The sequence below is a fragment of the Adiantum capillus-veneris genome, chromosome 22, assembly GCF_014529385.1.
Source record: "Adiantum capillus-veneris isolate H3 chromosome 22, ASM1452938v2, whole genome shotgun sequence".
In the NCBI taxonomy this organism is placed as follows: domain Eukaryota; kingdom Viridiplantae; phylum Streptophyta; class Polypodiopsida; order Polypodiales; family Pteridaceae; genus Adiantum; species Adiantum capillus-veneris.
The window spans coordinates 70420338-70435609 of NC_140952.1; the positions used below are offsets into that span (position 1 = coordinate 70420338).

Genomic DNA, 15272 nt, shown 5'->3' on the forward strand with positions numbered 1-15272 from the left:
TTTGTGCTAATCCAACTAAAAGCACCTTTCTATAAAATGGACGAAGGATGATGTCTCTTATTGTATGTTTTATGTGCAAGGTTTGCTTCTAACGTGTCCAAATATGGTGTGCAATGCTTACTAGAAGCCCTATTTTACTTGGAGGTGCTAGCTATTGGTGTCTTGCATCATAATTTGGAATTTCTTTCAATGATTGTGATGGAGGTACGGATTTGTCTTTTTTTTCCATACTCAATTGTTTGGAGATGTATTGATTCAACAAGGAATGGACAATGCACCTCTAACACATGTATCTTGATGCGACAATTTTTCCATAAAGGGGCTACACGAGATAATCAAGAGATCCTGTTTTTTTTCTTATCTAGCAACTCTTGCCGCAAATCACTAGTCTACTTTCCCTTGGAGGACACCACCCAAGAAGCCAATGCAACTCAATGCATGTGTCCATTCTGAGACGCACCACCGCTCTGTGTGAATGAAGAGTGGAACGCACTGTGCCATCTGAACCCGGCCTAAGGGGACCATCCATTAAGAAACAACTCCCCAGGCCAATGGCAAAGCACCTTTGCAACCCCTCCTGAGACATACCACCGCACTTTGTGAATGAAGGGTGAAAGGCACCGTGCCATTTGAACCCGGCCTAAGGGTTCCATTGAGTGGATGGTCCAACACTCGGAAGTTTTGTAGAAGTACCTTGTGAAACAAATCACAAGAAATGCTTGGAGGGTGCATGTGTCATGCATGAACTGCTCTCCCTACAACCCCGTATGATTTGATGAATTGCTATGCTGCAGATATCTAAGGAGTCGGAGTTGTTGGGTAAGCCCGGTTACGAAATCCCTCTCTTAGCCAGTAAACATTATAAGAGTTTCAGCCTGCTACAGAACGCTCTAGCCTTTATCTGAAATAATACACATCCTAATGTCACCTGAGATAAACTACAGCATTTTTCATCAAAGATTCTTTTCAATATGCTGATGTACAAGGGCACCTTGTGCAAAAGAACATGCGTATTGAATGGATTTTACTGTTGTGCTTGTTCCTTCTAAACGTAATGCGCGCCAACAAGACCCCAATTTGTTGAGAGAGATATTCAACCCATTCTTGACACACCAAATTGAATATATCTATGAATACCAGGCCTTACATAAAGAGTGGATTGGTTGAACCTCACTAACACAAGAGATACTTCTTGCAACTCATCCTTTCAATCGTAACTTTTACAAATCCATTCTCTATTTACCACTGCATACATCGGCTCCTAATGGCTACCAATCTATCAAAAAATAATATATCTGCATCCGACAATCCAATACATGCAAATTTTCAAAAATGCCGTTCAAAATTCCCATTATTCCACTAAAAAGTGCTAGGTTGGGATTTGTTTCTTTTCAAAATATGCTCGTCATGAGAGCTTCTAGAAGACAGGTAGAGCTTACTGACATATCTCGACCATGAGCTGCTGCACGCCTACTTTAAAGCATTGTATCATACAGGGGTGACTTTTCATGGAGCGGAGAAGATTAGAAAACTGTGAATTCCTGTACAAAGTAATACACAGACCTGGAGGACGAACTAGGAAATCTGACTCGATAACTAATACCACATAAAAGAGGGGCTGTGAGCAACCTACTACCGCTGAGGGCACATTTCGAGCACACCTCTGGACGCGAGATGTATGAAATACACTACCCCCTATTCGAACCAGATGGAGCCGACTACAGGCATGTACTTACCCTGGCATGTAGAATTGCACATAAATAGAGCTACTTAACACAAGTTCAATTATAAGACAGCCAGCACAGACTTCCTGCCACGAGTCAGATAATACCTTGCAACTTTTATAAGGAAAATAGATTTTGCACTCAATAAAACAGAACAGAACTACCCTAATAACATTCTGTTTTTCTCAAAATCGAGAGAGAGAGAGAGAGAGAGAGAGAGAGAGAGAGAGAGAGAGAGAGAGAGAGAGCGGGAGAGAGAGAGAGAGAGAGAGAGAGAGAGAGCCCGCTGTCTATTTTAACTATTTCAATGCATAAGAAAGACAAATTCATAACTTAAACAAAAATTGCAGAGGCGTACACAAACCAATCAGCTAAACAACAAAGCTGTTAGTTTGAAGGAATGCTCCTGATAAGCTACTAAGCTATCTCCCAAGAATACCGCATGTAAATAAACGCTTAATGCTTAGTAAGGCCAGCGACCGCCAGCTCCTGCTGGCGGTGCAGCCTGATGCTGCCATCTCATGCCTCCTTGCATCATACCAGGCTGCATAGAGGGTTGATGGTAGCCCTGCTGTTGGGGAGGCCACTGACCTTTGCCCTGAACCTCCACCTTGATATGCCTTCCCAAGATAAACATACCATTGACAGCCGCTGCAGCTGCTTCTGCAGCTTGAGCACTTTCCATGGTCACCACACCTGTTTAACAAAATTCTGTCAAAACCAGCTGAACAAAAATCAAAAATAGAATTGCGCAATGGTTACACCATGAAAAGGGTAGTGCTCATTCGGAACTCGAACCCAATATCTCATCTCCCAAATTTTCATCAGAATAACATGCCCTTGCATGGATAACTTACATATACCTAGATAACTTATAATTATACACAATGAAAAGGGAGTGCTCATTTCGAAACTTGAACCCAATATCTCATTTCCCAATAGAATAGCATGCCCTAACATGGATAACTTCTCACAGCAGGTCGCTTTAAAAAACCCTGCCAAGCATGCAAGTTCATAGCAGCCAAATAAAATGTATTTATGTTGTGGTAAAGTAGGCTATACCGACGTGCGGTGTCATCTCTCTCTCTCTCTCTCTCTCTCTCTCTCTCTCTCTCTCTCTCTCTCTCTCTATTGTGTCCAGTTTCTATCCAGTGAAGTAACCTTGTGTCACCTGCACATGGCTCTATGTACCATGCTTCATCGATTTCTAGAGCCATTATTCCAGTTTTGGAACCCTCTTGTATAAATGGTTTGTACACGCGTTTTGACAGATATTATTATAGTACAGTGGGCATCTGGCATGACGTGCATATAGTTTTAGGTTAGAGGAATCCAACGAGCCATTCCCTATCGGATTCCCGGGTGGGTAGATGTGAGACAACCATTCCACCCAAAACTTAGTCCTTGTCAAAAACTCATAAATTAAATTATTTAATGATTTAATTTGTTGGGTTGGTGGACAGTTTGCCCTACCTAAGCCTTGAAAAGTTTATATTCAATATCTTGCCCTATAAAGGGGGCAAATGAGCCAGTGTTTTGGATCAGATGAGCCAGCGCCAAGGATCAATTGTAGAATACTGTCAGCCCAGCAGTATCCCAGAAACCCAAAAGGACATCAGTGACTCTATATCAACAATCGAGGCAATCTGTTGACAAACGAGCGGAGTGACTCCCCTCTTATGCAAACCCACTCCACTAGATTCACCCATGCTAAAATCGGGGTTCTATCGGAGTAGACTATGCTAAACCGAATGCTTCAAGGTAAAGTTCCACAATTGGAGGAGTATCTGCTAGGTCTTCCTCCTCCATCCACTTCGCATCCAATGCAGGATAGTTCTTGAATTTAATCAAAAATCGCCTAATCACTTTACCTTCAATCTTTCTATCTTTATGTGCTGGTATCTGTTCTGCAATGAGTATCTCCTCGCTCCCCATCATCAGGCACATCGCCTTTCAAAGGCTTCAAGAGACTTATATGAAAAGCATTGTGAATTCTCCAAGTATCGGGCAGCTTCAGTCTAAAGGAGACATCGTTTATCTTTTCTTTTATCTGGAAAGGTCCATAGTATGTCATGCTAAGCTTTGAAAAAAGCTGCTCCTTTCCCTTTTTCTTTCTCAAGCGTGACTTCTCAAAACACCCAATTGTCTTCCTTTAATCTCAAATCGCGACAGTGTTGATCGATTGCCTTCTTGTGTCTTTCCTGAGATTTCGTTGAAGCCTCCCAAACCTTGGCAAAAGCAATGTCCAGGTCCCTCGTGTACTGGTCGGCTTCAAAAATCTTATCTTTCGTGCTTAGGAAGGGTGGTACCTTCGTAGCACCTTAATAATCTCAAATGGCACCTTCCCCGTCGAAGAGTGGATCATGTTATTGTAGGCAAATAACACCACGGGCAAAAACTTTTCCCATTGAGTCTTCTGATCAGATAAGTAAGACGTCAATAAATTCAGTACGAGAGAATTTGCAATCTCAGATTGCCCATCTGTCTGCGGGTGGAAAGATGACGAGAACTGCAACCGTGTGCCAATGTTCTCCCAAATAGCCTTCCAAAACAAACTCGTGAATCGGGGATCTCTGTCAGAGACTATTCTCTCAGACATGCCATGTAATCTGAATATCTGGGCAATGAATAGTATCGCTAAATGATCTGTTTGATTGTTTTCTTCACTGGAATGAAATGAGCTTGCTTGCTAAATCTGTCAATAACAATCCAGATACCATCGTTCACACTCTCTGTCTTCGAGAGATCAAAAATGAAATCCATACAATACTTTCCCAGGGGCGGGTGGGAATGAGTAAAGGCTGTAACAATCCCTATGCTTTATGCCTCTGAAACTTGACCTTCTGGCATACCAAGCAACTGCGTACAAAATCGTCCACATCCTTCTTGAGTCTCGGCCAAATGAAGTGTCGCTCCACACCTTTCAAGGTGGTATCAATGCCGCGGTGACCCATAAATGGTGAACAGCGGCATTCGGTTAAAACCTTTTTCCTCAACGACTGTGTAACGCACAACATCGTTTTCTTCATCAAATAGCTATCTCGAATGGAATATCGCGCTACTACCTCCCCATTCTCTATTCGACTAAATACATCTGAAAATTTTGAATCTGTGACGTACTCATCGACCATGTGTTGGAAGCTTCTATGATGAATCGCGGAAATAGCCAAGGCTAACGGCTTCCGAGACAAAGCATCTGCCACCAAGTTCTTTTGTCCCTGCACATGGACAATCAGGAAGTGAAATTGTGACAAGATGTTACTCCACCACATCTGCTTTTCCGATAGCTGCTTCTGTGACAAAAAGTAGCATAAAATCTCATGATCAGTGAAGACCGTAAAATCGGCTCCGAGTAGGTAATGTCACCATTGAGTAAGAGAATGGATAACCGCCAAAAGCTCTTTCTCAGAAATCTGTGCTATCAATTCCGGCCTTGAAAACAATCAGCTCTCATAGGCAATGACATAGCCTTCTTGCATTAAGACCGTACCTAGACTACGACCACAACCAATCCTACTTTCATATTGCCTCTTCGTCCACGTTCCTCAGCTGCTCTCGAACTCTCTGGCATGTCTTCATTCTGTTCTTGCTATGCCTTTTTTAGGGCACTTCGCGGAGACGTGCCCATGTTCCCCGCATCCAAAACACTTTCTCTCTTTGATGTAGTTGGCCCTCTATCGAAGAGTGAGCCAGGATCGTGAATCCTTGTCTTTCTTTTCTTGGCAACTCTTTCTCTTTCTACTTTCATTATTAGAAGTCTGTTGGGTTCTCTAAGTCAAGATATCATCGATGGGGTAAGTTAGATTGCCCGAATGTATGGCACAACCCCGTTTCGCATGACCCATCAATTCTTGAATAATTTGACTTTTGTTCCAAGCAGTAGTCGTGAATCCTTGTCTTTCTTTTCTTGGGAACTCTTTCTCTTTCTACTTTCATTATTAGAAGTCTGTCGGGTTCTCTAAGTCAAGATCTCATCAGTGGGGTAAGTTAGATTGCCCGAATGTATGGCAAAACCCCGTTTCGCATGACCCATCAACTCTTGAATAGAATTTGACTTTTGTTCCAAGCAGTAGTCTAGGATCTTCATAGGAAGTCCATAGCAAAACCGCTCAATCTGTTCTTTAAACGAGACCTTCTTAAATGAAGAGGCTGGTAGAAAAGAGCTCAAAAATCTCTCGCAATAAGCATCCAAAGAATCTCCCTTGGTCATCCGAAGATGATTCCAAGCAGTTCGTATATCTCGTTCGTACTCCCGAGTCAACCAAGAAGAAATAAAAAGCCTTTTCAATTTCAACCATTTAATTGGAGCTCTCTTCCTCAGTAGAAGTGTGGACCACCATCTTCGAGCATTTCCCTTGAAAAAAGATGTAGCCCTCCGAATCTTGGACTGCTCTGAGTAATGTCCTCTAGAGAAAGCTATGTCAAACTGCTGTATGAACACCAAAGCTCTCGGAGCATCTCGAAATCCAGAAAAGAGTCAAACTTAATTGATTGTCCACCTTCTTTGAATTCTCTAACTTTCTTGCTTTTATTTCGAGGAAGTCATACTGGTTGGCTTTATAAAAATGCTTCTTCTTTGCATAAAACATGTGATCGTTGGAGTCCGAACTGTCGGAGGATGAGTCCATGGTAGAACTGTCAGAAACTTGGCCAGATTAAGGCTTCTTTGCCTTTTTCTTGCCCTTTCCAAAGCTTTGCTTTTTGCTTTGCTTTTTCCCTTTTCTGTCTTCTTCACTCGAATCAGAAGAGCTAAAAGAACTGTCAGAAGAAGAAGACGAAGAATTGGGTAGTCCTTCAAATCATACACGCTTCTTTTGCTTTCTTGCCGATGCAAAAGTAGATTGATGACCCAAATAACCCGGGAAGTCAGTTCCTTTCTTCAACGTCCAAAAGCTGGCGCTGCTCCTGTGACAAGAAGTAGCGTAAACTCTGGTGATCTGTGAACACCGTAAAATCGGCTCCGAGTACTAAGTAGGTAATGTTGCCACTGAGTAAGAGGATGGATAACCGCCAAAAGCTCTCTCTCATTTATCTGTGATGTCAATTCCGGCCTTGAAAACAATCAGCTCTCATAGGCAACGACATGGCCTTCTTGCATTAAGACAGCACCCAGACTACGACCACAAGCATCACAATATACTTCGAATGACCACTGTAACAAACTTGGACAGTCTAAGTCAAGATTCTGCCGCGACACAGTAGAGATTCACTTCAAAACAGTTCACAATTCACACTTGATTCACCACGACCCGGTGGAGTTCCGTGCCTAGAGATATTGGCCCCAAAGACTAGCACCCCTTTCGGTATTTCTTTTTGTATTAATTTGTGTTCAAAGTACAAGAGAGTGGGAGGGTTCTCACTCTCAGACTTTGCGTCCGGATGCTCTGAGGAGTGAGGGCCTTGCCCACTTAGTTACAAGTTACAAGGGATGCCCAAAAGCAGAGCCCCAAAAGCTTTATGTGAAAAGCCTTCAAAATTAAAGCAATTGGCTCAAAAGCTGTCAAAATCAGCCCATGCAAATTCAGCCAACGTAAAAGCTGATTTTCCGCACATTGTCGGCGTGAAAGCGGAGATCCGTACACTTTGCCACATCAGCACTTCAGCGCAAAAAGCGGCACAATTTACGGGCCTCGCATAGTGCCGCCACGTGTCACTGCCGCCAAGTCTGCTGCCCCACTCAATGAGTGTATCCGGGCATGCCACATCACCCATTTGTGACAAGGCCACTAAGCCGGGATCTGTAAGTTGGAAAGTCGTAAACCCTTTGGCCAAGATCTACAAGTTAGCCAACTTCTCGAGGATTGCCACATCATCAGTTTGTGATAGAGACGATGTTTCCAAACAAAAAGAGCGTGAATGAAGGCCATCAAATCTCTCTCTCAAGGCATGACGTTCTCAATTTCTAAGTCTTCTACTTTCATAAGCAATTGCATTGATTTGAAATTGATTTGCAGAGTGGGTATGAGTAGGAGATGGGAGGACCAGTTTGCTTCGAGCTTGCTTCGGTCTTCGGAGCAGCAGAGGAGGAGACTTGGGCAGCATTAGCCCACATGCACTAAGGAGCGTTTGAGGTAGCCTCTTACATGGAACCCGTTGGTCAATACTCAACGTCATCACATGATTGGCAATAGCAGGAGACTGCAGTTTGCAACCCTTCTTGAGGAGATTCTTAGCATCGAGCTGTGTGGAATGAGGGGAGAGCAGAGCATGCATCAGGATCTTGTTGAGGCCATCCCGACAGAGTGGCATACTCCTCTCGAGCCGGTCGCACCCAACTGGATGGGGGCTTTTACTCGCTTTGAGGTCCTCATCACAGTTGGGCTTGTTCAGACTCACGCCCTTGCATATTCTTTGAGGTTCAACTCCACAGAGTTACTACTGAGATACGAGAGGTAACAAAGTGTTGTTTCCACCGGATTCGAGTTATGAGGGAGGACCTATGTGCTTGATCCTGACCCGTCACATCTTGAGACTAGGCACAGGCGGCTATGGACTTGGGAGTGTCGCCCTTTGGCGCGAGTGTACCGGTGTTACGGTAAATGCCCAAACGTCACCTCCGGATCGTTTCCACCCTGTAGCTCTGATTGAGAGCTTCATACGTATATTTTCTCTATATTTTTAGCCACTATTTTGGGCCTATATAAGCATTATACTTTGGGCCACTTGGACTATTTTTAAAACTCGGCATGTAGCGTTAAAAAACTGAAAGACCAGCGTGGAAGTTTTGTGCGAGCTCTCTCTCACTCCCTCATGCAACGCCAGATTGCAATTTTTTCCGCAAGAATATAACAACGGCCTAGCGCTACTTATTGGGAGCCCTCTACAGCAGTTTTCACTCACACACAGAGCCTCCTCTCTCAGCTCTCAGTTCAGCCCTCTCTCTCTCTCTCTCTCTCCTCTATGAATTCTTGCTCTGGCGTCCGCGAGGGCGTGTAGAAGCCACGAAGCGCGCGGCGAAGGTGTCCCACAGCCCATAGAGCTTGTGTGCGTCCCTGAGGGGGATAGACGCAGCGCAGTACTGGCTGCCCATAAAGATTTCAGCACTCTGACGCATTTTAGAAGCTGAGTTCGACCAAGGAGAACTCGTGTGGGCTCTCCTACGCGAGCAAATATCACTAGGAACTTCCTCTCCTCAAAAGATTCTGGTTCGAAGCAGACATAGCCAGTCTCGGCTACATGTATGATGAATTTCAGCCAATAGGCTTATGAAACTATGCACTTTAATGCATTTGAAAGTGAATGGAACTTGAACACTGAATTATGTTTCAGGTTCTTGTGCTTGTAATAGGTCAAATAGTAATACAAATTAAAAAGGAGGGACCAGCCCATGACCAGCCCATCTTCTGGTCCTAGTGTTGTGTCCATTTTCTGATTGTTTTTCTCAATTTTCTGTCGTGCAAAGTTCCACGTGAAATAGTAAATCAGCTTTTAGGTCAATGTAGCCTCCAATGTAGTGATTGAGGAACTGTCTCACACAGATGATATTCTGAGTGCCACTATGTCTCCTATGGATGCCTACGTTTATCATGCAGAGGACATGCATCACCAAGGGCGATGTCATTGACACTTTATTGTCTATGAGAGATGGCTTATCCAGCCTTGGATAGAGAACTCAAGTGCCTCTATTCATGTGACTCCATCTCGGGAGTGTTTTGCCACTTTTGATGTAGACGGTTAAGGCAAAGTTTATCTTGGAAATAATCAGGCTTGCACGATTGATGGAATAGGCACTATTCATTTGGCCCTTGATAATGGCAAGAGTTTGTTTTGCATAATGTCAAATATGTTCCTGGCATCAAGAAGAGTCTGCTCTCTGTTGACAGCTTGATATGCATGGTTATAACACCATTTTTAGTGGTGGTACTTGGAAGCTCACAAAAGGTGCTATGCAAATTGATAAGGGCACATCGAAGAGGACACTTTATTTCTTGCATTGCAAAGCCTTGCCAGGCAAGTTTGTTGCTATAGTAGAGATTGGGTCTCACTTAGAGCTTTGGCACAAAAGATTAGGCCATATGCACCAGAAAGAGTCTCGTGTTGATACTTAAAACTTGATTCTTGGCCTCACTTTGCAGAGCAAGAGTCGAAGAGCCGAGAGGGGCACCAGTCTTTGGGGCTAGTGCTTCTGGGTGTGGGTGTCACGAGGCTGTGGCAACCACTAACCTTAGTTGTTGGTTTCTTTCCCTTGATTTTTATTTAATTTGGGACCCTCTTTTGAAGTCACAAATGGTCAGACATTGTGTGGCCAGTGTGAAATGGCCGACGGCCAAGAGTTTCAACCGCAATCGGGAAGGGTAGGTCGCGGGCTAGACGGCACTGGATTCTGAGCAGTAAAAGCGTGTGTAGGCTCAGTTCAAAGTCATTTAGGCCCCTCGCTACACTTAAGAGTCGGTGGGTACTAGGAAATTAACTCAAAAGAGGCAAAGTGGACACTTGGCAACCTGTAAGCCATTCTGCAAGCCACATCAACTGGGGTGCCCAATTTTGAGAAAAAAAAAACCTGGTCTGGGCTGCCATCTTCTTCAATAATAAGTGACTACAGTGTGTGGGTGAGTAGTGGGTGCAGGTTTCATAGCTTTGATGGAAAGCTTGCCTTCTCCCTTGTCTTATGTAGCGCGATGATTCCGCTCTCGTGCACCTCTCCCCCCTTTGAATACAGAAACGTGATGCCCCACTCGAGGGCTTTTCATTTGTATGTATCAATTGTGTGGGTTCATGCGCGATTGCCGAGGCAAGAGCCTCTTGCACAAGTACTGGATGCTAGTTGCTAATCCCTCGCAAGTACAGGTGAATTGGAAGAGATTTCACGCGAGAAATCTCGTCCGATTCAAAGGGCAAGTAGCCCTACAAGTGCGGGAGTTGGAGGGCTTGCTACGGATGCGACCGGCACACGAAACGGAGCACAAAACAGTAAAATATAGCCTGCTGTGTATTTTTGCAAGTTTAGGGTATAACACGATCCACTCTTCGACAGAGAAGGCGCCATTTGAGATTATTAAAGGTGCTACGAAGGTTCCACCCTTCCTAAGCACGAAAGATAAGATTTTTGAAGCCGACTAGTACACGAGGGACTTGGACATTGCTTTTGCCAAGGTCTGGGAGGCTTTAGCAAAATCTCAAGAAAGACACAAGAAGACAGCAGATCGACACCGTTGCGATTTGAAATTAAAGGAAGACGATTGGGTGCTCTTACGTTTTGAGAAGGCATGCCTAAGAAAGAAAAAGGGAAAGGAGCGACTTCTTCCAAAGCTTAGCATGAGATACTATGGACCTTTCCAGATAAAAGCAAAAATAAATGGTCTCCTTTAGACTGAAGCTGTCCGATACTTGGAGAATTCACAATGCTTTTCATGTGAGTCTCTTGAAGCCCTTTAAAGGCGATGTGCCCGACGATGGGGAGCCAGATGAGCAACCCGAAGTGGAGGAAAGCGAGGAGATACTCGTTACTGGCAAATAAAGATAGAAAGATTAAAGGTAAAGTGATTAGGCGGTTCTTGGTTAAATTCAAGAACTATCCTGCATTGGATGCGAAGTGAATGAAGGAGGAGGACCTAGCATTACCTTGAAGCATTCGGTTTAGCATAGTCTACTCCGATGGAACCCTGATTTCAGCATGGGTGAATCTAGTGCAGCGGACATGCACAAGAGGGGAGTCCCTCCACTCCTTTGTCAATGGATTACTCCGATTTTTTATTTAGAGTCACTGATGTCCCTTTGGGTTTCAAGCATACTGCTGGGCTGACAGTATTCTGTTGTATGACTTTATGAACTTGAATTCTCAAAAATAAATATAATACCGATTGATTTATACTTGACTTGTTTGAGTGCAAAAACTGAAAGACGAAATGACTACAGCATTTCGGTCTCATAAATCTCTTGTTCCCCGCAACTAAAAAACTTCCTCTCTTTGATGTAGTTGGCCCCCTCTCGAAGAGTGAGCCGGGGTCGTGAATCCTTGTCTTTCTTTTCTTGGGAACTCTTTCTCTTTCTACTTTCATTAATTAGAAGTCTGTTGGGTTCTCTGAGTCAAGATCTCATAGTGGGTGAGTCAGATTGCCCGAATGTATGGCAAAACCACGTTTCGCATGAGCCATCAATTCTTGAATAGAATTTGACTTTTGTTCCAAGCAGTAGTCTCGGATCTCTATACGAAGTCCGCAGCAAAACCGCTCAATCTCTTCTTTAAACGAGACCTTCTTAAATGAAGAGGCTAGTAGATAAGAGCTCCAAAAACTCTCGCAATAAGCGTCCAGAGAATCTACCTTTGGTCATCCAACAAGCAGTTCGTATATCTCGTTCGTACTCCTGAGTCAGCCAAGAAGAAAAAAAAAGCCTCTTAAGCTTCAACCATTTAATTGGAGCTTCCTTTCTCAATAGGAGGGTGGACCACCATGTCGAGCATTTCCCTTGAAGAAAGATGTAGCCCTCCGAATCTTGGAGTGCTCTGAGTAATGCCCTCCAGAGAAAGGTATGTCAAATTGCTGTATGAAGGCCAAAGCCCTCGGAGCATCTCGAAATTCAAAAAAAGAGTCAAACTTAATTGATTGTCCACCTTCTTTGAATTCTCTTACTTTCTTGCTTTTATCTTCGAGAAAGTCAAATTGGTTGGCTTTATAAAAATGCTTCTTCTTTGCATAGAACATGTGATCATGTACTTCTGCGAGGGATTGCTAAGTCAAAAAAATTGCAAATTTTGGATCCTTCGCAATTTTAATCATTTGCTTTGTTGCCTCGTCAACCAATTGTCGACGTTCCATCTCTTCAATCTCGAACTACGTAGGCCGAGGTGGGTCGTACTCTTCCTCTGATTGCTCATGAGAATCTTCTCCGTGATCTCCTCCTACATTTGCAGATGCAGAAGAAGTCGATCGATTGCTGTTGGAATTCATAAGTGCCGCAAGAAAAGGATCGGATTTTCTGGTAGAAGAGAAATCGGCCACGCTCTGATACCATTGTAACAAACTTGGACACTCCAAGTCAAGATTCTACCGCACAACAAAGCAGAGATTTACTTCAAAACAGTTCACAACTACGTCAACACGGCTCGACGTAGTTCCGTGCCAAGAGAGAGGTTTTGGCCCCAAAGACTCGCGCCCTTTTTGGTATTTCTTTTTATATTAATCTGTGTTCAAAGTACAAAGAGAGCGGGTAGGTGCTCACTCTCAGACTCTGCGTCAAGATGCTCAGAGAAGTGAGGCCTTGCCCACTTATTTAAAGAAGCAAGGGATGCCCAAAAGCACTTAAACTTAAAAGCTTCTCAAATTAAAGCACACTGCCCAAAAGCTGTCAAAAAATCAGCCAACGTTATTTCCGTACACAGTGCCACGTCAGCAATTTCTACCGCAAATCCCGAAACTCCGTACGGTTGGCCAGGTCAGCCTGTCATCGCATTATGCAGGGAATTTCGTACTACTGCCATGTGTCAACCTTTTCGGTGTGTCCGGGGTTAGCCACGTCACCAATTTGTGACATTGAGAACTGGCCAATGTTGGTTTTGCCAGGCTTGCAAAAGCCATTTGAGGTATATTGTGAGAGTCGAATCTTTTCCACACCAAAATGGTCACACAGATTTACAAGAAAGAGCTTTTGGCAGTTATCCATACTCTTAATCAATGGCGGCACTTTCTACTCGGAGCCGCTTAAAACAAGCCCCAAGACAGTGGTACAAAAAATTGACACCTTTATACTCAACCATAATCATGGATTTGAATGCAGTCATTCTGATCACTGCTTGTACACAAAAAAAGGTTGATGATGGAAGCCTTATTGTGCTAGTCTTATATGTGGATGATATGCTAATTGTAGGCGAGCATAAGAGTATCGTAAATGCTATTAAAATGCTGATTGTAGGCAAGCATAAGAGTATCACAAATGCTCTTATAAGGCAGCTGAGTTCAGCCTTCTCAATGAAAGAAGTGGGGGCAGCTCAACACATTCTGGGCATGCGGATTAGAAGAGATAGAGAGTACATTGGCAAAGTACTTGAAAGGCTTAATATGGTTGATGCTAAGCCTCTTGGTGCCCCTTCACCGCCACATACAAAGCTTAGTAAAGCTGATTGTCCAAAAGATAATGTAGCTGCAAAGGCTATGAAGGGTATACCTTATGCATCAAGAGGCATCTCTAAATTTCATGCAACAAAGAAAGTTTGTGGAAATACTGTGCTCTTGAGAAGGAAAGGTGCTTGCGGATATTTGATGTATGCCATGATTGCCACACGGTCTGACGTTTCTCGTGCAGTGGGAGTTGTCAATAGATTTATGTCTAATCCTCGGGAGGCACTGAAATGCATCTTCGGTATAAAAGGTACACAGGAGAAATATATATGCTATGGAAAGGGTACACTAGAATTGCGCAGAATCGACCTCTTCAAAAGAGAGGTAATGATGGAGCTAGCACATCAAATGTACATACGAATTCAGTGCAAAAGAAGGGTACATTGCTGTATTATGCTCACTTCTATGATAAATGGAAATGACAAAAGTGTGAAGGTTTCATTAAGTTATTCGTCTCTATGATGACCTTTCCTGCAAATACACGTGATGATAAAAGGGTGCTAATCACACTAAGTCATCCATGGTATGTATATTTGGCATGCAATTGAGGACGTTTGCGATTTCAAGAGGGAAGTATGTCACGAGGGTGAGGTAACCACTAACCTTAGTTGTTGGTTTCTTTCCCTTAATTTTTATTTAATTTTTGGGACCCTCTTTTTGGAGACACAAATGACTCGCCATTGTATGGCCAATGTGAAAGACCGACGACCAAGAGTTTCACCCGCAGCAGTGAAGGGCAGGTCACCACGAGTTGGTCGGGCTAGTCGGCAATGTAATACAGGCAGTAAAAAAGTGGCTAGGCTCAGTTCAAAGTCATTTAGGCCCCACGCGACACTTATAAGTTCATGGGTACTAGGAAATTAACTCAGAAGAGGATAAGTGGACACATGGCAGCTCCAAAGTAGTTTGCCAGATTCATTCGCAAGAGGAGCCGCCCAAATTTGAGAAGGGGGCTGCTTTTTGTTCATTGTGCTCCACAGTGTGTGTGTAAGTAGTGGGTGCAGGTGATCACAGCTTAAATGGAAAGCTTGCCTTCTCCCTTGTCTCATGTAGCGCGATGATTTGCTCTCGTGCATCTCTCTCTCCCCCCTCTAGTTGGGCTTCTCAGATGACCATGTATAGCTATGGAGGTTTTAAGCACGTTTGCCAAGGCAAGAGCCTTCTGTACAGGAACCGAATTAGCTAATTGCTAATCCCCCACACGTACACACAGTTCCATCGCGAAGGATTGCAAAAACGGAGAGTTTACTCACATGAAAACTCATCTGATTCAAAGGGGAACTGTCCCATTGCGCTCCTTTATTATTGCTAGCCTATTGCATAATCTCTTTGTCTTCTGACAGCCATCAGTTTTTATCGATGGGGCAGCTTTTAGTAAACCGGCCAACCGCTTTGCACTGGAAGCAAGCATAAGGGAAAGACTAGAAAGTCACTTTTGATAACCATACGGAACCCTTCTCATTCAAACTCCAAGTAGATTGCAACATCCTGC

At 43.7% G+C, this 15272-nt stretch overlaps 1 protein-coding gene across 1 annotated transcript in view; it reads right to left on the minus strand.

Moving 5' to 3' along the window:
• Window positions 1-2013: 2013 nt before the first annotated feature.
• Window positions 2014-15272, minus strand: part of LOC147429555 (uncharacterized) — a 47332-nt gene continuing 34073 nt past the window's right edge. Inside the window, exon 7 of the mRNA XM_086495806.1 lies at window positions 2014-2420. Coding sequence (XP_086351932.1) covers window positions 2188-2420 — 233 coding nt within the window. The 3' untranslated portion in view covers window positions 2014-2187. The remainder of the gene's footprint in view (window positions 2421-15272) is intronic.